The sequence below is a fragment of the Panicum virgatum genome, chromosome 8N (genome assembly GCF_016808335.1).
Source record: "Panicum virgatum strain AP13 chromosome 8N, P.virgatum_v5, whole genome shotgun sequence".
Taxonomy (NCBI): Eukaryota; Viridiplantae; Streptophyta; class Magnoliopsida; order Poales; family Poaceae; genus Panicum; species Panicum virgatum.
This window is the reverse complement of record NC_053152.1, coordinates 1,147,818-1,167,408: the sequence shown is the minus strand read 5'-3', so window position 1 is coordinate 1,167,408 and position 19,591 is coordinate 1,147,818. Positions and strand designations below refer to the sequence as shown.

The 19,591-nt window shown below is 45.1% G+C and overlaps 4 protein-coding genes across 12 annotated transcripts; 3 read left to right on the top strand and 1 right to left on the bottom strand.

Annotated features, from left to right (window-relative positions):
• The first annotated feature begins 1,754 nt into the window (after positions 1–1,754).
• On the top strand, positions 1,755–8,556 carry LOC120685631 (alpha-L-arabinofuranosidase 1-like). 9 transcript variants are annotated; one of them, XM_039967676.1, is made up of 17 exons: positions 1,756–1,950; positions 2,245–2,299; positions 2,676–2,869; positions 3,193–3,323; positions 3,409–3,556; positions 3,992–4,061; positions 4,710–4,855; positions 4,952–4,997; positions 5,102–5,154; positions 5,586–5,730; positions 5,999–6,117; positions 6,238–6,309; positions 6,589–6,695; positions 6,816–6,872; positions 7,482–7,674; positions 7,746–7,895; positions 8,096–8,556. In XM_039967676.1, the coding sequence occupies exons 3-17, from the start codon at positions 2,753–2,755 to the stop codon at positions 8,210–8,212; spliced, it is 1,671 nt and encodes a 556-aa protein (XP_039823610.1). In that variant the 5' UTR covers positions 1,756–1,950; positions 2,245–2,299; positions 2,676–2,752; the 3' UTR covers positions 8,213–8,556. The 9 variants fall into 9 exon arrangements, with proteins under 9 accessions (XP_039823607.1, XP_039823606.1, XP_039823610.1 ...); XM_039967677.1 differs by having other exon boundaries at positions 1,756–1,956; positions 2,676–2,806; XM_039967674.1 differs by having other exon boundaries at positions 1,756–1,956.
• A 212-nt stretch (positions 8,557–8,768) lies between these two features.
• On the top strand, positions 8,769–9,714 carry LOC120685634. The gene has a single exon (XM_039967682.1). The coding sequence runs from the start codon at positions 8,944–8,946 to the stop codon at positions 9,493–9,495; it is 552 nt and encodes a 183-aa protein (XP_039823616.1). The 5' UTR covers positions 8,769–8,943; the 3' UTR covers positions 9,496–9,714.
• A 2,677-nt stretch (positions 9,715–12,391) lies between these two features.
• Positions 12,392–12,931, top strand: LOC120686531. The gene has a single exon (XM_039968751.1). It carries the CDS (start codon positions 12,392–12,394, stop codon positions 12,929–12,931), a length of 540 nt encoding a protein of 179 aa, XP_039824685.1.
• Positions 12,932–13,733: 802 nt separating this feature from the next.
• Positions 13,734–15,498, bottom strand: LOC120685633 (UDP-glycosyltransferase 83A1-like). Its single transcript, XM_039967681.1, has 2 exons — positions 14,974–15,498; positions 13,734–14,721 (listed from the first exon to the last, which is right to left on the bottom strand). Exons 1-2 carry the CDS (start codon positions 15,455–15,457, stop codon positions 13,835–13,837), a joined length of 1,371 nt encoding a protein of 456 aa, XP_039823615.1. The 5' UTR covers positions 15,458–15,498; the 3' UTR covers positions 13,734–13,834.
• Positions 15,499–19,591: the final 4,093 nt, after the last annotated feature.

Genomic DNA, 19,591 nt, shown 5'->3' with positions numbered 1-19,591 from the left:
TCCGTCTGCGCTCCAACAGCAACAAGCAGGGGTGAATGAAGTGTAACAGAGTTAAGATGTACGCGTACTTGTGAATTTAAGCTGCCAGGCGGCTACGGCACTGATAAATAGAACTGCAACGAGCTTCAGAATAGAGTATCATTCCTGCAGTGAACCAAGAACGAAAATTGCAGTGAACTTTTGGAATGGAGTATTTGACCGTCCTTTCCTACGGAACACTGTTGCTAGATGCCGATATGATTCTAGCACCCAGAACGGTTGAGCTAGTACTAGCAACGAGCTGCCAAATCCTGGAAGAAAGCGATGCATCATCCAAGACGGGCAGCAATAATGCACGTCCCGATATAATGCAAATCAAATATAGTCAAAAGCAAAAAAGGCTAGTTTGCAACCTTGGCACGCCATGGCTTGCTACCATGTAGCTGAGAATAGAGTGGCATTCTGTTGGCCCATGCCCCATGGCCACCTCTCTCTTTGTATGTTGTGCATGCAAGCATGTCCCAATCGACCCGCCTCGAGAATAGAATTTCATTCTCTCTGCAGCGAGCCTTGTCATCAGCAACCTCTGATTCTTTCTCTCTTTTGGAAGGCAACAGAACCTCTGAAAATGAAGCACCAGCAACTTCGTTCCCATCGAAGACCAACTCGATCAGCAGGTAAGTCTGTTTCTGTGTAAAGAGTTATATATATACAAAACCAATTGCCTTTTCTAAACAAAAGGCTCCTCTACTATGTATCCAACAGTAGTAACTGAACAGGATAGTGAGCTGCCACTGCATCATGTTTTTTGTTTCCAGCTGAAGCTGGCATCGTTCGATTATATTTGGGCTGGCTGGTCATGTGCCTCCTCCTCCTCATTCCAACAAACTTGACCACTGCCTGACTGGTGCTTAAAAGAAGCAGAGCGCTTCGTTCCTCGCTCGTCGAGCACACAAGCACACCGCGCAGAAGAATCACCCTACTCCGATTGGAGAGCATTGCATTGTCGCTGGCCTGCCGGTGAGTGCTCGACCCGTCTCAATTCTATGCATGATTCTGCCTACTCAAGTCAAGTCAAGATCTCCTCCGATCTTCGGTTGCATTGGCTATATTGCTCTGATCCTCTGCGTACATGCATTGTGTTCATCGCTAGCTGATCCCTTCTGTCAGTCACGTTCCTGGCTTGATGCATGTGTGGTTTAATTTGTTTGCAGCCAGGTAGCAGCGTGCAAGAAGTGAGCATGGGATCCAAGCAGCAGGCCTGGGCCCCCATTTGCTGCTCCCTTGTTGCCGTGTTCTTGGTGACGACGACGATGAGCTGCAAAGGAGCAGGAGGGCTGGACGAGCAGGAAGCATCTCTGTTCGTGGACTCCAGCAAGTCGCGACAGATCCCTCAGACACTCTTTGGGATCTTCTTCGAGGTGACTCTTCATAACATCATCCTCTTCTGTTTCATAAAAAAAGAACATCATCCTCTTCTTCATTCTCCTCCTTCCTTAACCTTCCAATCCAACGATCCAACAAGAAGACGACTACCCTGTTTGTAATCACCCGATTCACCCCTGTTATTCACAGCCACAAAAGGGTCCATGCTCAAAAAAAAGAAGAAAAACACACAAAGGGTCCAGCTCGTTGGGTGGATTACCATACCAGGCCAGGCTATTTATTCAAAAAAAAAAAGATTACCAGGCCAGGCTGCCTGACGACGAGAGAAGCCCATTTCCTCTTTTTCTGAAGGACAGAGAGGCCCATTTCATGGGATACTCTCTCCTGCTGTTGCCTGGGCGGCTGGGCACAAGCAAATCCCAAGCCACTGTCTTTCTTTCTTTTCCCCTCCCCTCGCTGAGGATCTTCCTCAGTCGCCTCCTCACTGCGGGTACGGGGGTTGGGTGGACTGACTGATGATCCAGTTTGGCGACAAGGCCATGCTGCTGCCAGAATGTGCAGCAGAGGTCCCTGATTTGCCTGGAGGTGGAGGTTTGCCTGCAGCTCTCGCCATCTCAATTCACAAAGTTCACAACGCCAAGATTTGCCTTCCTGTTCTTTCCTCCCCTTGATTGATGTTTTAATTTGTACGTATCCATTATTGTACTTTCGGACTTAAATTCTTGGGTTACGACCTTAATTTATGCAACTTTTTAATCTTTATGCTGCGACAATTCCTTTCTGCCCTTGCAAAGTCACAACGCTCGTCAGCTTATTCAGTCACATTACCTAGTAGAAACCAATCAAAGTATTTCTTCACGCTAACTATGAATACTACAGGAGATTAACCACGCGGGAGGTGGTGGATTATGGGCAGAGTTAGTTAGCAACAGAGGTATGTGTGTTACTCTTCCCTGTTTTCCTGCTCTTAGCAGTTATGTCTGAACATGAAATGCCCTTGCAAATGACTCAATGCAGTTAGCAAATGATCAAATTGCTGACTTGGTTCGTTCAAAATAAGATTTTTAAATAAAAGAGTAAATTGCTCCTTCTGAACAAATTAAAGAATTTTTTTTTATGAAACTACAGTATGTCTTATGAAAAAGACAACTCTAAAAGATGTCTTATCCATGGTGTTATTTATTCTCATTTGTTTATGCTGCTTGCTGGTTAACTCAGTTCTACTACTTAAATAGTTGAGGTTTTTATGTAGATAAATGCACTATATGCGCTGCCATTACTAAAAGTTTCACCTCACCTAACTGTTCTAGGTTTTGAGGCCCTGGTTAACAACACGCCAACCATAGAACCATGGAGCATCATTGGAGATGAATCCTCCCTTCACGTGATGGCTGATAGGGTCTCCTGTTTCACTAAAAACACTGTTGCTCTAAGAATGGAGGTTCTCTGTGACAACTGTCCACCTGGTGGAGTTGGCATTTACAACCCAGGATTCTGGGGCATGGTATAGTACTCATCCTAATGCGTAACACATCTGCCACAGCATGAACATATAAGTGTAATCAACAGAATATTTTCTAAGCCAACAATTCACACACTAGATGTTATCACACAGTGAATTTCTTTTACATGAGGAAGTAAACTGCACAGCAAGATCATGTTTGGTTTCTGTTCATGTTGATTTTTTTGCTGGTGATAAAAGCTTTCCATGAGCCTATCTAATGGATACACCTCATTTTGTTTTGAACCGCTGCTATGATTTTTGTCCAAACCATTTCCACTTTTCCATTCTGGTTTCAAGAAGATCCTGACCATTTTGTTTTCCAGAACATAGAAGAAGGAAAAGCCTATAATCTAGTCATGTACATCAGATCTTCTGACTCTGTGGACTTGACAGCTTCACTCACATGTTCTAGACCTTCAAGCGCATTGCAAAACCTTGCATCAGCTCCTATACAGTATGCATCTTTCCCTGACATCGAGGTTATTTTGAGTTTGTTCTTTTCATTGCTAACTGATATAGTGGCATATTGTGCATCGCAGAGATATTAATGTGTCTAATTGGACAAAGGTAGAACTCCAACTATTAGCTCAAGGCACATGCAGAACTGCAAGACTTGATCTAACAACTTTCAAAAGAGGAGTATTATGGCTTGACCAAGTGTCACTCATGCCTTCAGATACCTACAAGGTGGGTGTCATTTTTATCCTTTATCTATTTTGGCTATTTGCAAGTACGAGAGTATTATAGCATAGCTCATAATCTTCAAGATCCAAGGAGCAATTATGTTATCACGAACTGAAAGAAGAAAAAAAACTTTGCTTTGTTCCTCAATTAACAGGCATATATTCAGTGAGCACTGAGCAACCCTTTCATGAATGCAATATTTCCATCAGAATTATTCAGTCATAACTAATAATCAATCGTGACAAAAATGTTGCCCCAAGGTTTCACCTTGTTAACCAGGCAATTAGATCAAATCAGATAAGCTATATTCATTTTTAGAAATATGAAATAAATTTAATCTACCTTTTAAAATAAATTTTATCTACCTTTGTAAACAATCGATCATTTGTACAACTTATTTATATCAGTCGCTAAATGTATATTTCTCTAAAAATACAGGGGCACGGTTTTCGCAAGGAACTCATGCATATGCTTTTGGAGCTGAAACCACAGTTCCTACGTTTTCCAGGTACTTTCTATGTTTTCTGATCAAAGCCAACTATGGATTGCATCCAATGGTTTTTCAGTGAACTTTAAGTTTGCCTTCGTTTGCATTAGGAGTAAGTTTGTCACCTAGAACAATATAATAAAAACACAGTGTTTTCCTCTTTGCTGAAATGCTTATGTTTAAACCAATCCTACTATTGTTACCATATTTATCTAGAATACATAATGCCCACCACTCGTTCAGAGATGTTTTCATGGTTGATTGGTGCTCTTGCATTTATCAGTTTTGTTGCAAGAAGTTTTAATTTTGGGTAAGAAAACATAGGAATATAACTCTATCCATAAGGAACAAAGTAAGCTACTTTGAGATCATTTTTTTTGGTACTTTAGGGTCACATCCCAATACATTTTCAGGGAACTCTTGATCTATTACTGCTACAGCATAACACATAAATATTTAATACTCTCAAGAAAACTTCCAAAACTTATGGTGAGTTAATCAGGAATAGCATGTTATAAATTGAGCTAGTCTAAAACCAGTGTATATCTCTATGGGTACCAAGATGCTACCTTTTATTCTTGACAGAGACGGGTTGAAGCAAAAAAAAAAAAATTCTAGCTCCAATGTTACACAGATTGAATTACAATATTTTTGTATCATTTTTTATAGGGGGCTGCTTTGTTGAAGGAAACTGGTTGAGAAATGCTTTCAGATGGAAGGAAACTATTGGCCCATGGGAAGAGAGGCCTGGACATTATGGAGACGTGTGGAATTATTGGACTGATGATGGCCTTGGATATTATGAATTTCTCCTGGTAAACATTGGTTTATGTTATCTGAGTTTGCCTTTTTTTTTGGCTTCACTTGTCACTACAACTGATCATATATCTTTTTGGAAACATTCACAAAAGCTTGCAGAAGACTTGGGCACTCTACCAGTCTGGGTTTTCAATGCTGGTACTTGCTATTATTTATTTTTACATTTTTCCCTTTTCATTTTATATCTGATCTTCGATATCATAAATGTTAAGTTTGTGGAATTTTTTTCTCTTCAATTTTAGGGATTAGCCATAATGATGGAGTGAACAGTAGTATGGTCACACCTTTTGTTCAGGTACCGTTTGAACTGCGTTGATCTTTCATTGTTTGCATGAGTGAACAGAGATTTTTCCTTCTTCAGTGAACATTAACTGTTATTGCGTTCTAACCTAGTATGTAAGAATATTGTGGGTATTGTCAGCATTTTCACTTAATATATTTTGAATTTTATACATGTTTGAAGCTCCATATAGCTCAGATTTCATGATGAACCTCTATTTCATAGATGTAGCAAACACGTACCACACACACTTTGCCTTGATGTCTATTTGCTTCATAGACGAACAAATATATCCCACATGCACAATACCTAGACGGAAGCCACATAGCTCAGTGTTGATCACTCATGTCAATTTTGTTCTTAAAATAGCTATTCCTTCTCTATTTTTTGTCTTCGGAAATTTAAATTCAATGTTTTTTCAAATCATTTCGTCTTTCCTGCTATAGGATGTATTTGACGGTCTTGAGTTTGCAAGGGGGAGTGCAGACTCAACATGGGGCTCTGTTAGAGCCACAATGGGGCATCCCAAAAGTTTCCCCCTGAAGTTTGTTGCAATTGGAAATGAAGACTGTGATAAGGAATTTTACCAAGGTAAAGTCCGATTTTTAACATATGCAACTATAAAGAACCTCTTTTCGTCATTTATATTGGTGTTTATAAAATTTTTAGGACTGAACTGATGTCATTACCTATTTGTATCAGCACAAACCGATCGTTTTCTGTTAATCTGTATATGCAGAACCAAGTTTTCTTCATCATTTGCCCCTTATTTCCCTTTTTCCTGTTATTACTGAATACAACACTTAACTTCCCAAGAAGAGACACTTTGTATTGATTTTTCTTTAATTCTACTGAACAGAAAACTACCTCGAGTTTTATAATGCTTTAAAAGAGGCGTATCCTGACATTCAAGTGGTATCTAACTGTGAGAACTCATCTGGGTCGCTTGGCCGTCCTGCAGATTTGTATGACAGCCATGTAAGCTTATTGGTTCCCAGTTTGTCATTTCCTCCCTATTTAAATTATCTTGTGACTCCAAAGCAGAGTTTTTGCGGCATTTTTATTGATAGTATACTAAACATCACCTCTTTTTTGCAGATTTATAGCAATGCTATTGACGTTTTCCTCATGAAAAGTAAATTTGACAGGACACCACGTACAGGACCTAAGGTATAATCTAGTATTTATGGTTTCTATGAAGTGATTTATCTTGGTAACATATGCCATTCATAATGTAGATATGCAATTTGTTCATCTTACAATTTGGTAATATATGCATTTTTCCTCAAAGTATGATGTGGTGACTACATTTTTTGAGCAGATGAGTTCAACTGTCAAGTAGTATAAACATTGTTTACCAGGACCTAAGAAGCACCATTCAACCTAGTTCTCTTTTGTTATTGATATCATAGACAGGAAGTAAATTGACTACGTTTTGTTTGTATTCAGGTGTTTGTCAGTGAATATGCAGTTAACGAACCAAAGGATGCTGGTCAAGGAAACCTCCTTGCTTCACTGGCAGAGGCTGCACTCCTCACCGGGCTAGAAACGAATAGGTGATCTGAAAATGTTCCAACAAGCTAGTTCAAGCATTCTCTCATAAATACTGACAATGATTAACAGACAATTACTTCTGGTGGGTTAATGAGAGAGCTATCTGTGATGCTTCTCTGCAGTGACATCGTTCAAATGGCATGTTATGCGCCACTCTTCACAAATGACAATGATCGCCGGTTTGTGCTTCATGCTTTTGCTCCTTCTGGCATTGTAATTTATGAATGACAGGAAAAAGTTCAATTCACTCCCCTCAGCTATAGCCAAAGTCAAGATAACCCCCTAAACTATAACTTGGTTCAATTTACCCCCTAAACTATGTCATTTAGTTCATTTTACTCTGTAATACAATTTGTCTTTTATTTGTTTCTCCATGCACAAGTTGAATTTCAAATTTTACAGGGTAGTATTGGACATCACAATGCATATTTATAAAAATGTTATAATTTTTTCCTCATTAATTTGCATATAATTTTGAACTCCAATGATTAATTTATTATTAAATATCAAAGTAATGATAAAACATTATGATGTATTTTTTTATAACATGTGTTATGATGTGTACTATTATTTTATAAAATTTCAACTTAAAACTCCACCTATGCATGGAGAAATAAAAAAGACAAATTGTATTAGGGGGTAATTTGAACCCAAAGGCATAGTTTTGGGGTAAAATGAACCAAACGATAGTTTAGGGGGTATCTAGACTTTGGCTATAGTTAAGGAGAGTAATTTAGACTTTTTCCTTTATGATAAATGCAGTGACAATGTCTTAAACTTCTTTTCAGCTGGAACCCAGATGCCATAGTGTTCAACTCCTGGCAACATTACGGAACTCCTAGTTACTGGATGCAGACATTCTTTCGTGAATCAAGTGGTGCTATGATTCACCCAGTTCAGATCACGTCCAGCTACTCCGATTCATTGGCCGCATCTGCTATAACCTGGAACGACACTGAGAATAGCTTCCTGAGGGTGAAGGTAAAAACCAACAGTTTCTTATTTCCTGTAGCTTGTGAGTGCTCAACATCTGTCATATTGACACTTAGCAGATTGTAAACTTTGGATCTCATGCTGTGAACCTGACGATACGTGCAACTGGACTTCAAGCTAGTACAGCAGTCAATACAATGGCATCAAGGCTCACTGTTCTCACGTATAGCAACGTGATGGATGAAAATTCATTCAGCAACCCAAATAACGTAAGAGTGTGACTGTTTAGTACACATGCTTCTTACCGTTCCATATATACATTGTGAGCTCATCTGTCAATATGCCTGGGGTGTTGGCGATGTGTTGAGCCAATTTACAGGAAGCGTTCTAGCTAGTTTAATGTAAGGCACCGATGTCACCTGTCATTAAGCTCGTGTAAGTTGTAACATCAAACTTGTTGATGGTGCAGGTCGTTCCGATCATCAGAGAGCTGCCCAATGCCGCAGAAGAGACGCATGCCTTGCTGAATCCTTATTCGCTCACCTCATTCGACCTAGCTCTGGAGCAAAAGGCAGGCGTAGTGTGATGTGCGTTCTGGTGTGTGTGCCTCGTGTTAAACTTCGAGTTTGTGAGACTGCAGACGAGCAACTGCTAATGGTGGTAGGATGATGCTTGTTAACCTGCTCAAGCTTGATCAGACCGAACCCTAGTTAAAGTTAAATGAATCTGCAGTTAGAAGTCACAACTACGGCGTGTGATCAACCGGAGTTGTGTTCCAGGGCACGCGATGCACCTTGTTCACAAAAGCAGAGTCATAGGACCTGCACGCTAAGTGGTGGATCAATTCATCTGACTGATGGCATAAAGTCTTGCAATAAACCAGTGAGAAATTTCATATTTTGAAGAATAAATAAGATAGATGTTACAGTATCCATGAAAAGTACCTTCAAAATAATTTTTGAAGGTTGGATTTTCTGCTCACAAACTGTATCATCGTGAAATACTAGTAACTAATGTTTGCCCCTCATAAATTGGCCGGTTTATATATAGCAGCAAATTAAACAGTGAGTCAGCATTTGCAGATGGCGAGTTAAGCTAGAAAGGAAAACCAATCATCTTAAAACGACCATGCCATAACAAATGACGTGATTAGGGTAAGTAATACTAGTACGTGATTTCCGGTGCTTAATTATGCCATTTCCTAACATTGACTGACCAAAACAATCTTTGTGTATAAATAAATCTGCAACCTACCTGCGATCCACAGTTGCATACGCATCTCAGATCATCTGACACGGCGAAATTAAAGTGAGCACCATGTCTTCCTCCCGCTTCTACCTGAGTAGCATGATGGGCGTCCTCCTCCTCGCGGCCGCGGGCCAGGTCTCCGCCGTCCCTTACATCCTCCCAGTGTGCAAGAGCATCGGCGGCGGCAGCAGCTTCTTCGACGTCCAGTTCTGTCTGGAGGCGCTCGGCTCCGACCAACGGACCTTCGACGCCGACATGACGTACCGCAACTTCTCCGTCGTAGCTGCTGACCTCCTCACGGCCAACGCCACCAGCACGGCGGCCAAGATCGACGCCTTGCTCCGGGAGGGCGGCGGTGGCGCCACGGCGCGCTGCCTCCGGTCATGCCAAGCGCTGTACGGCGGCATAGTGCAAAGGCAGCCCGGCTGCGCTGCCGCCATCAAGGAGCTGAGGGACGAGGAGGCGATATCGTCACTGGAGAAGTCGGCGAGCGCTGCCAAGGAGTGCGAGGCCGGGTTCCGGAGGAGCAGTGTGGCGTCGCCGGTGGCGGCGGAGAACGGTAACGCCTTCAAACTCGCCAAGATTGCTGTCGCTCTTATCAAAGGCGCTGATGGTCAGTAAACGTACGTGTGCCTCGTGAAGAAGCAGAAGCAGATTCATTCGTCATCAGGGTCATTTGTTTTCCTCTTTATTTATATATAAAGAAATTGTCGAGCAACTGTGTACTACAAACATTTCTGAATAAAGTGAGTAAAAAAACAGAGCATTTGGCTATCCTACAGCGGCATATTTCGCGGAACATTCTTATAGCGGCATCGATCTCTTTTATTGACACGGATGGCTAAGAACTTTTTTGCCTGGACACATGGGTGGCGTCTAGCTTTAGGATCGACAGTCACTAGTGCGTTATAATTTTTATCAAACTTTTGTAGGTTGTGAGGCTTTCGATAGAGTCCGTGAAATTTTCAAGATGATGTATCATATCGATATATCCTTTTTTCCAAAATAAAACAGAGCATTTGCATTGGCCGGTATGTTCTTACATGCAAACCAAAGCCACGAAAAATTATGGTATATGTTATAGCAGTTAATCCGCGTTGCTCCGCCCAGGCCGTTGATTGAGTGATTGACTTGGCAGCAAACGGTACAAATGCCACTGTACATGTGCCCAAATCATGTTATTGTATACTAATCTCACAAATCATTTGATTCATAGCAGGAAAAAACGATCTATAAACCACGGCATTAGTTAGCAGTGCTTGCAATGGAAAGATTGAAGAGCAAAAAGAAAAATCATCGTATTCCAACCTAGCAGTGGTAACAGGTCGTGATCCTATCACAATCCAACTTGATCCTTATTTATTTTAAACTTAAAATTGCATAAGATAAAAGTCGGATCCTCTTAGAAGTTAGAACGTCCCCAAATCCAAGCTCGCCAAGCTTGTTGTCGCCTTGATGGTCTACACTAAGATATGCTCTCTCCATACTCGAAAAGAAAGTCGTTTTGGATAAGATTTGGATCAAACAATGGTAATATAATTAAATCATAAATAACTTTAAATTGTTGAGTTCAAAATACAAAAATCATGAGTAGATTTATCTTGAAAAATACTTTCATAAAAATATAAATATATCACTTTGTGATAAATATTTTTATAAAAATAAGAAGTTAAATTTTAGCTTTGGAGACCTTATGGCTATCCAAAACAATTTTCTTTTCGAGTACGGATGTATGGAGGGAATATGTGCTGTTGCTTTTCTTTTCTTTAGCTTTTTTTTTTGATAGACCAACATCGTCCTCATGCCTCGTGTGCTGGCCGTGACTACAGTACTAGTACTATATAATGTGCTCCATTTTATTTTATTAACTAATAAAGTTTTATATAAATCCTCATAATCACTCTCGATATGGGCACTAATAGACAACTCAGAAATAAAGTTTCTTCCCATAATAAAAGGAAAGAGTTCGAACTTCTTGATTGACTGAAAGCACTGGCAATGGAAAGAATGAAGAGTATGGAAACAATCGCCACACAATCATTTTTTTCTTAGATAATGCGCAGCACAATCAATTCCGTATCAGCTGGACGGCTGGACGAATTCACATTATCTAATCACCAAATTCTTTTATGCATGACATGCCGGACCACGTGTGTGTGTGTGTGTGTGTGTGTGTGTGTGTGTGTGTATCATCCTCCATCTTTAGAATACAGACAGAGCAGCAACAAAGGTGCCTCTCCCTTTTGGAAAGGGGTTCTTTGGGCTAAACAAGCTGCCTAGATGGGGTATGCTTGGAATGTGGGAGATGGTAGCAGGGTTAGGTTCTGGGAGGATAGATGGTTTGGTAATTCAAGTTTGGCTATCCAGTTTTGGCCTGTATATATCCTTGTCAATGAGAAAGGCAAAACTGTTAAGGAGGTTTGGGATGGGAGTTCCTTGAGGTTCTCCTTTAGGAGAACCTGGTTCTCCTTTAGGAGAACCTTTCCACCCAGCCTTATGGATTTATGGTGGGAGGTTGTTAATATTGCTGAGTCCATTGTTTTCACTGATGAACCAGACTCTCTCATTTGGACCTTTAGCTCCAAGGGGAAGTATTCTGTTCAATCCCTCTATGCGGTGGCGAACTTTCGTGGGATTAAACCTGTTTATCCCAGTGCTATCTGGGGTCTTTGTATCCCACCCAGAGTTAAGTTTTTCTTTGGCTCCTGAGCAATAACAAGCTACTGACTAGAGACAATCTTTCTAAGAGGAGAGAGTTTAAGTTTTTCTTTGGCTCCTGAGCAATAACAAGCTACTGACTAGAGACAATCTTTCTAAGAGGAGAGAAGTGTATGATAAATCTTGCCTTTTCTGTTCTGACCTTGAGAATATTAATCATATCTTTTTTGAGTGTTGTGTTGTTAAAGCAGTTTGGTCTTTCTTTTCTGATGAGTTTGGCACCCCTTTAGGGGAAAATTTTGAACAGGTTGCAAAATGGTGGCTCAGCAGGAAGAAACATTCTGTGTTCAATATGTGCTCTTCAGCTACTCTCTGGTCAATCTGGAAACTGAGGAATGATGTTTGTTTTCAGGGGACGATTTGGAAGGATGAAAGGGTGCTGATGGGCAAGGTGGCAAGGATGCTGCGAAGGTGGTCATGCCTCGGCAAGGGAGAAAACGTGCAATACCTGGAGGAGATCATTTTACGACTGGAAGCAAGATGCAGAGAACCGCTGAGGATCACGTGGGCAGAGCCATTGGTGCAGGCTGCTCCCCCAACTTCAAACTGGGTGACGCATCATCGGGCGAGTGCGGAAAGTTTATCAAGTTCTGGCGCCACTCCCAGTGATAGTTCTGTCAGTCCTTTTGTGTTGGCTGTGACTGAGTCCATTCTCTGAACTTGTGGCGGGCGCGCCTAGAATACGCTCTGAACTTCATGTATCGAACTCGTTTCTTTCTTTTGAATGAAACAGGGGGAAAACCCTTTCCTCTAAAAAAAAGACAGAGCAGCAACATCGATCCTTGATCGAAATTCCACCATGAAAGTGAACGTGCCCTCATCCTCCTCTTCCTTGTTCGTCGTCTTCCTCCTTGCGCTTCTAGCCTCAGCAGCCACCCACACGGAGGTGCAAGCAGACCGCATCGACCCACTGCTTCCTTTCTGCAAGACCATCAGCAGTGGGAGCCACGACGACCGGAGCCGCGACGCCGGGGGCTACAGCGCCCTCTCCATCATCGCCATCGACCTCCTGGCGGCCAACGCCACCAGCACTGGGGCAAAGATCGGCGGCCTGCTCAAGAAAGCCGGCGGCGGCAAGTATGATGCAACGACGATGTACCTGCAGTCATGCCAATCGGTGTACACCAGCATAGTGGGTTTGATGCCTGGTTGCGCCGCCGCAATCAAGGGCGGCGAGTTCGATCGGGCGGCGTTGATCTTGGAGAGAGCGGCAGGCGCGGTCAAGGGGTGCGAGGAACTGTTCCGCGACCACAATTTGACGTCGCCATCGACGGTGGAGGATGACTCCGCCTTCAAGCTGGCCAAGCTTGCTGTGGCCCTGATTGGTGCCGCTAGCTGATGATGACCATTTTTTTTTACCATTCTTTCCTTCTTCTTCTGGATCCGCTGAGGCGTTACAACCAAGGATGCTCTGTGTATGTTGCAGCTTTTTTTCCATCGAGTAAGATGAGCATAGCAACAAATCTTAGAAGGCACAGTGCATTGTATTTGTATTGATGCCATCTCAGTAGCAGTATCGTCGTATCCTAACAGACAAACCCACTGACAACCTCAAGTAGCAGGGTCCTGGTTTCCTTGGGGTAGATTTTCAGGGCCTGCGGGCTATAGTCGACACATTGATCGGTGGTTGGGTTGGTGAAGCAAATGTACCCGTCGGCGTAGGGAACCACAGATTCTGTATCACAATCTGTACACCAGACGGAGGCGTCGTCATCTCGGAGTAAATCGGTGAAGGCGCGCGCCTCGAAACTGCGCCAGCCTCCATCTGCAGGGACAAGCGCTCTCGGGATCAGCAGTGCTTTCTTCAACCTTGCAGCAGGCTGCGATGGAGAGGTGAGGCGTACAAGCTCACCTAGTGAGTTCATTTCTTTTGGAAGCCCACCATATGTGATGCTTATGCATGCATGGCGTGTATGCATCTTGGGCGCTATATATACGTACGTGCAACCCAAACAAACAGATTTCAGTACTAGAGCATCATACCATGTATACCTTAGTGTACTTGGAGAGACTACTAACTTGCATTGAGTAGTCTTCTACTAGAAAATTCAGCGTTATGCATGAGTTTATACATGTTACTGGAACCCCATGCATCGTATGGATATATAAACTATATGTGGGAGAGTTTCATTTCGGCAGGATTAATAATCAAGCTGGGCGCCGGACTTGCCATTTATTTGTCTAATCATCGAATTGTTCTCAGATCCATGAGAAATTCAGAATACAACGCGCGCGGCGACTCTCATTCGCGCAGCAGGTCCACGAACTTTCGAAAGTTGTCGTACGAGTCTCCCCCTTCGCCGATGGCCCAGCGGGCCGCGTCCCCGAACAGCCGCGCCCGCTCCCCGATCTCGCTGTCGCCGATGACCTGCTCCACCTTGCTCCTCAGCTCCTCCTTGCTCACGACCCCGTCCGCGTTAGGCGGCACAGCCAGGCCGGTCCGCCACACGTCAGTGATGTAGTTCCGGTTCAAGAACTGCTCGGAGAAGTAGGGCCAGCATAGGAACGGCACGCCGTTCCTGACACCCTCGATCGTCGAGTTCCAGCCGCAGTGCGACACGAAGCACGCCACCGCGCGGTGCGCCAAGACCTGCTGCTGGGGGCACCAGCTGACCACCATTCCCGTGCCCGCGATGCGGGCCTTGAACTCGTCGAACCACGCCTCGCTCAGGTCGCCGGTGGTGAAGTCCGTGCGCACCACCCAGAGGAACGGCCGGCCGGTGAGCTCCAGCCCCTCGGCGAGCTCTCGGAACTGGCGCGGGTCGAAGGTGGTGGAGCTGCCGAACGCCACGTACACGACGGACCCGTCGGGCTGGGCGTCGAGCCACGGGAGGCACCGGCTGTCCTCCGGCAGTAACTGCCCGACGGGCTTCCGTAGCTCCCCGTCGGAGGTGAGGGGCCCGATGGGCAGGACGTTGGGCAGGAACGTGAACGCGGCGGCCTCGACCTCACGGAAAGAGTTGCACACCACCATCTCGGCGAGGGCGCTGAGCCTCTCGGTCTGTCTAGACACCTCGAATAAGCCCGTCTCCCACTCGGCCGCGCCGAAATTGATCCACGGTAGCTCCGACGTGTGGAGCGGCGGCATCCCAGGGGCAAGCTGGAACGTCTCGTCACGCTCTGGCAAACCTGCCGCAAGTGCATGCGCCCTTAGTAATACTATAATGGTGGGAATGCATGCATTCTGTGTCCGAATTCAAATTGAAATATATATTTAATTTAAAATAATATTTTAAATAGCGGGCTATAGTATTTAGCGGAAAAAATTATTCTAAAATATTGATAGCGGAAGCTATAGTCAGGTACAACGGGCTATAACAGGCTATAGCCGGCTATTTAAAATCTTGATCTAAAATCGAATAAATTGAGGTCCGTACTAACCATTGTTGTTGAGGAGCCCATCCTCTATCAACTTGGGGATCTTCATATTTAGGGCTAAGTACGCCGCCGCCATTATCCAGACTGCGGCCACGCGGATGCCTAACTTTTTGGCGACGACGAAGGACGCCCACATGTGCAAGTCGCAGATGATCCACTTCACCTTGGGCCTCCCAGACGCCTCCATTTCGGCGATGAGCCGCTCCAGGTTCCCCGGAATGTGCCGGGAGTAGGAGTCGCTGATCTTGCCGACGTCCTTGCGGTCCTCATCTTCCAGCCCGTCCGAGATGGACGCCAGGTGGATGCCGGCCAGCGCCGCCGTGCCGCCCGCCGCCTGCAGCGCGCCGACGACCCGCGCGTGAGTCTCTTCGGTGGTGACGAACGTGACCTCGAAGCCGTGGTCGACCAAGCGGTGGGAGAGCTCCATCAGGGGGGTGACGTGGCCCTGAGCCGGCAGCGGCAGCACGAGGATGTGAGCCTTGGCCATGGCGCTCTCTCTTTCGCGATTGGGGATGATCGAGCTGCCTGAGTTTTTCAGACCAAAGACCATTGGCCATGCTTTATATAGAAAGCAAACCCGTGGGATCCGCCCTCCGCTCGGCACAACACAATTTCTTGGGCTATTTCCTATGGTGTCTCGTGATTCATGTGGTTCATTTTCATATGTGGTCATGTACCTGTTCCATGTTACTCCGTGATTAAAAAAACTAGTAGCATTGGGAAAAAAAATGATTGGAATCTAGGCCAATGGTTACCAACTCAGTAAAAAGTTTAGGCTTTGCAAAGATTAAGCTTAAGAACACGGCATATGCAACAAATAACTGCAGTGCTCGGCTGATGGCTGGCCTCTGAAACTCTGAAAGGTACTTGAATTATTTAATTTAATCTCATACAGCATTATTGATGCTTCATGCCCTGTTTTCACATTCAAAGACAGAGAACAAAGCCAAATTAGGCTGTTTAAACAACAAATACCAACTAAGAGATTAATCAATAAATTTATCTATTCTTTTAATTTTAACTAGTGGCTTCCTCGGCAACGGCGCCAAAATGATTGTTAGTATTTCTTACATCACAAATAAATCCGCAAGCGCATGGAATACTGTTGTAGCATTTTACTCATGAGTAATCTCGGGTGTTGTATTTACCCTCTTGACTGCGTTTCCATATGACCACATGGTTAGTGTAAAGTCACCACGACGGACTGTTGGGGCTTTGTACTTTAGGGGAGGGGGTGGCCCTGCTCCATGAAACAAGAATTGACTGTTGGGGCTTTGTACTTTAGGGGAGGGGGTGGCCCTGCTCCATGAAACAAGAATTGATGGAAAAAGTTGCATGTGTGACTTGGGTGTAACCACGTGATGTGTTGCATGTGTGACTTGGGTGTAACCACGTGATGTGTGTTTAGGTTTTCCTTGCAAGGTTATGAAATCCGATTCGAATCGTCTGTTTCTCGCAGCCATTGAGACTATTTGATCCTTTTACTACATAGAGTAAGAAGAGGAACAATCATGATGATGATTAATATTGCTGGATACTTAAATTAATTTCTTCCACCATGTGTTATGTGGATAGATGCTCATCTAGAATGGTTAATCAAACTAGAATTTTGAAGCTAAAATTTGAAAGTCAGGACATACTCTTTTTTGCTTTTCTGCAAAATAAAACCCCTCAAGCCTTAAAGCCTTGCATGCTTAGGAGTCGGCTAAAAATATTCCACTTGTCGGGTAAGTCTTGCTAAGATTAGTATACTCAATATTGTTTGTTGCTTTGATTCTAGGTGAGACTTTTGAGGACATGGTTGCCAGTTTGACTTGGTCGTGTGCTGTTAGTCGGTGGAATGGGATGCATCCCCGGCCTGTGATGATCACGCTGGGTGATGTCATGTACAGGCTTTATCATGATATCATGTATCATCGATTAGAACTATCATTTATTTTCGCTACATTGTTGAACTCCGAAGTACTTGTTTTATGATTTTGAACTCGGTTTGTAATCTTTGGGCTCACCTTCGAGTGATTAGTTTGTATGCTTTATTTCGATCATGACTCAGTGATTGCATCGGGATGTTACCCGATAGACTTTTCGGTTACTCCATTTTAAGTGCGTGTTAGCCCAATTTGCCTTTATAGTGATGGTTAGCGTACTTAAGACAAATTAATTTAGGCGGTTCTACCACAGTACCTCCCCGTTGCCGATCGCCTGAGCCATTTTTTGATGCTGAACTGATGCGCTGGTGGGATGTTGACGGTCCTTATGTGCTAAAATCAACCGTCAACTGCTGTAGTTTTTCATGATAAATAGTCACCAAACTTAGATATGGGGTTTAATTCTAACTGGTTCCACGAGTTTTGGTGAATTATCATTTGCAGGCACCCACATGTGGAATACACGAGAAAACACAAGTAAACGGAGAAGAAACACACAGAAGATACTATTCTGCATTTCACTTACAAAGAGGGCCCATCTAGCAGAGGAAACGGGCACGCCACGGCACAAGCACAAAAGGTATAAGACCAGGACCCACCTGTCAGCCAACCAGAGGAAGGTGGGCCTGGGGGAGCTCCATCTGGGGCGGTCGACCCCCTGAGTCGCCCGACCCTGGATAGGCTCCCGTCCAGGTGCAGTTTGGTGGGAGATTTGATCTTATCCTCTTGAAGTCGGTGCCCATGTGTTCCCATATAGAGGGCTGATGTGGAGTAGTCCCTACTCCTCCCCAAGACTATATAAAGGTGAGGGATCGAGAAATGCGACTAGAGGGGGGTGAATGGGCGCAAATCAAAATCTGCAGATCTCTGCCTGGACCGGTCTGACCGGTGTAACGATCCGGTCTGACCGGTCGTGCCCGCCTGACCGGTCTGACCGGTATCGCCAGCCGGTCTGACCGGTGACACTCAGAAAACCCCGACGCCTGACCTGTCTGACCGGTCTCGCCGGCCGGTCTGACCAGTGACACCCAGAAAACCCCGAAAATAAACCTCCAAAAGATGAATCTTGAGCAAACGATGTTCGAATCCAACGAAACTTGGAGGATACCTTCACAACTGTCCAGTGGACATATCCCCAAGAGATCTCTCCCAAAAGATCAAAGGAACTTGAGAATTCGAGGGAAGATCAAAATGGATTGGAGTTTTCTCAAGAACGTGAAAAACTCCAATTCGTAAGAACTGCGCAATTTCAGATCCCTTCTCTCCCTGCCCTCCTCACGGCAGCGGGCAGCTCTGATCCTGTGTCTCCACCATGTCGATCCCTTCTCTCCCTCAACAGACATCTGAGCCGGCGACGGGGCAGCAGGGGAGGGTAGTCACATGACGCCGGGGACTGGGGGCAGGGGAGTCAGGGTCTGTCGGCCTGACTCCTCGTGCTGATGACCGAGCGACGATCATATTTCTCCGGCTGGACTGGGCTGACTAACTATTTTGGGGACGGCTCTTTCCTTAAAAAAAGGCATTATTATGGGCTGTGCTTAATTTTTCTCCATTACAATTTCCTGTGAGTTGAAGAAACAAAGTCGAACGAAGAAGTGGCGTTTGATGACGACTAGTCGTCTTCAACATTTGATCCGGCCGTCTAGGAAGAAGTGCCATGGTGCGGCTGACCAAACCAGGACGCCGAGGCCAGCCGAGCTGCTCCACGGACGGAGTTTCTCAATTCAGAGAGGAGATCAGGGAGAGGAACGCCGTGCAAGCAAAAAATCTCCGGTTGCCTGGCTCGCCTCAGGTACGTGCCGATGCTTTCTTCAACCTTGCAGGCTGCCATGGAAACAGCAGCAACGAACTAGCATTTTCAGCGCAGAGAGATAGAGATACCCGTCGTCGAAGCAATAATTTCGGGATTGTTCCTCTCGAGTCTCGACCCGGTGGCAACCGGGTTCGAGAAATCTAGAGAGCAGCGGATCGTGGAGAGGGCGCGAGGCCGTGGCCGACGTCGTCGAGGCGAGCCTCTAGCTAGCCCTTCTCCTCCAGCTCCTACAACCCAAGGGGTGGACGGCGGTCAGCGCCGCTCCCGCCGCCGTTCACCGGCCACTGGAAGCCTGGAACGGCCTTGCCTCGCCCGCCACTCTCAAACGGATGGCGCGCGCCATGGCGGCCCCATAGACCTATGGACCGGGCGGCGGCCTGCGGCACGGCGGTGGAGTGGAACGCGCTCCCAACTCCGAAGCAGGAGCCTCTCATTCCTCGGACGCGTCTCAAGCTCCGCCGGGGTGGGGTCCAGCCGTGGCGGCCGAATCTGACGCGTGCTGAATCGCTGCACGCAGAGGCAGCTTACCCCAAAGCGAGCTCGAGCAGGTGCCCACCGTCCTCACCGAGATCGTCGGGCATCAATGCCGTTCCCCGGCATCTAGATCAAACTGCAGAGGCACCTTACCATCTTCCACGGAACGAGATTGTAGCTCCACTTGCAGCTGTACAGAACAGAAACGGTTGCATGCGCGACGCAACAGCTTGCACCTTGCAGTGAGAGTGGAGCACACACAAACAACTTGCATGGATTTGGGATGATGCCATGATGGTGCATCACCGAGAAATTTGCTTGTTGTAAAGAAAATCTGAGCTATGCCTACGGAAACAATGCCAATAAAGAGAAGATTCCACACAAATAATCTGATTGATTTATCAGA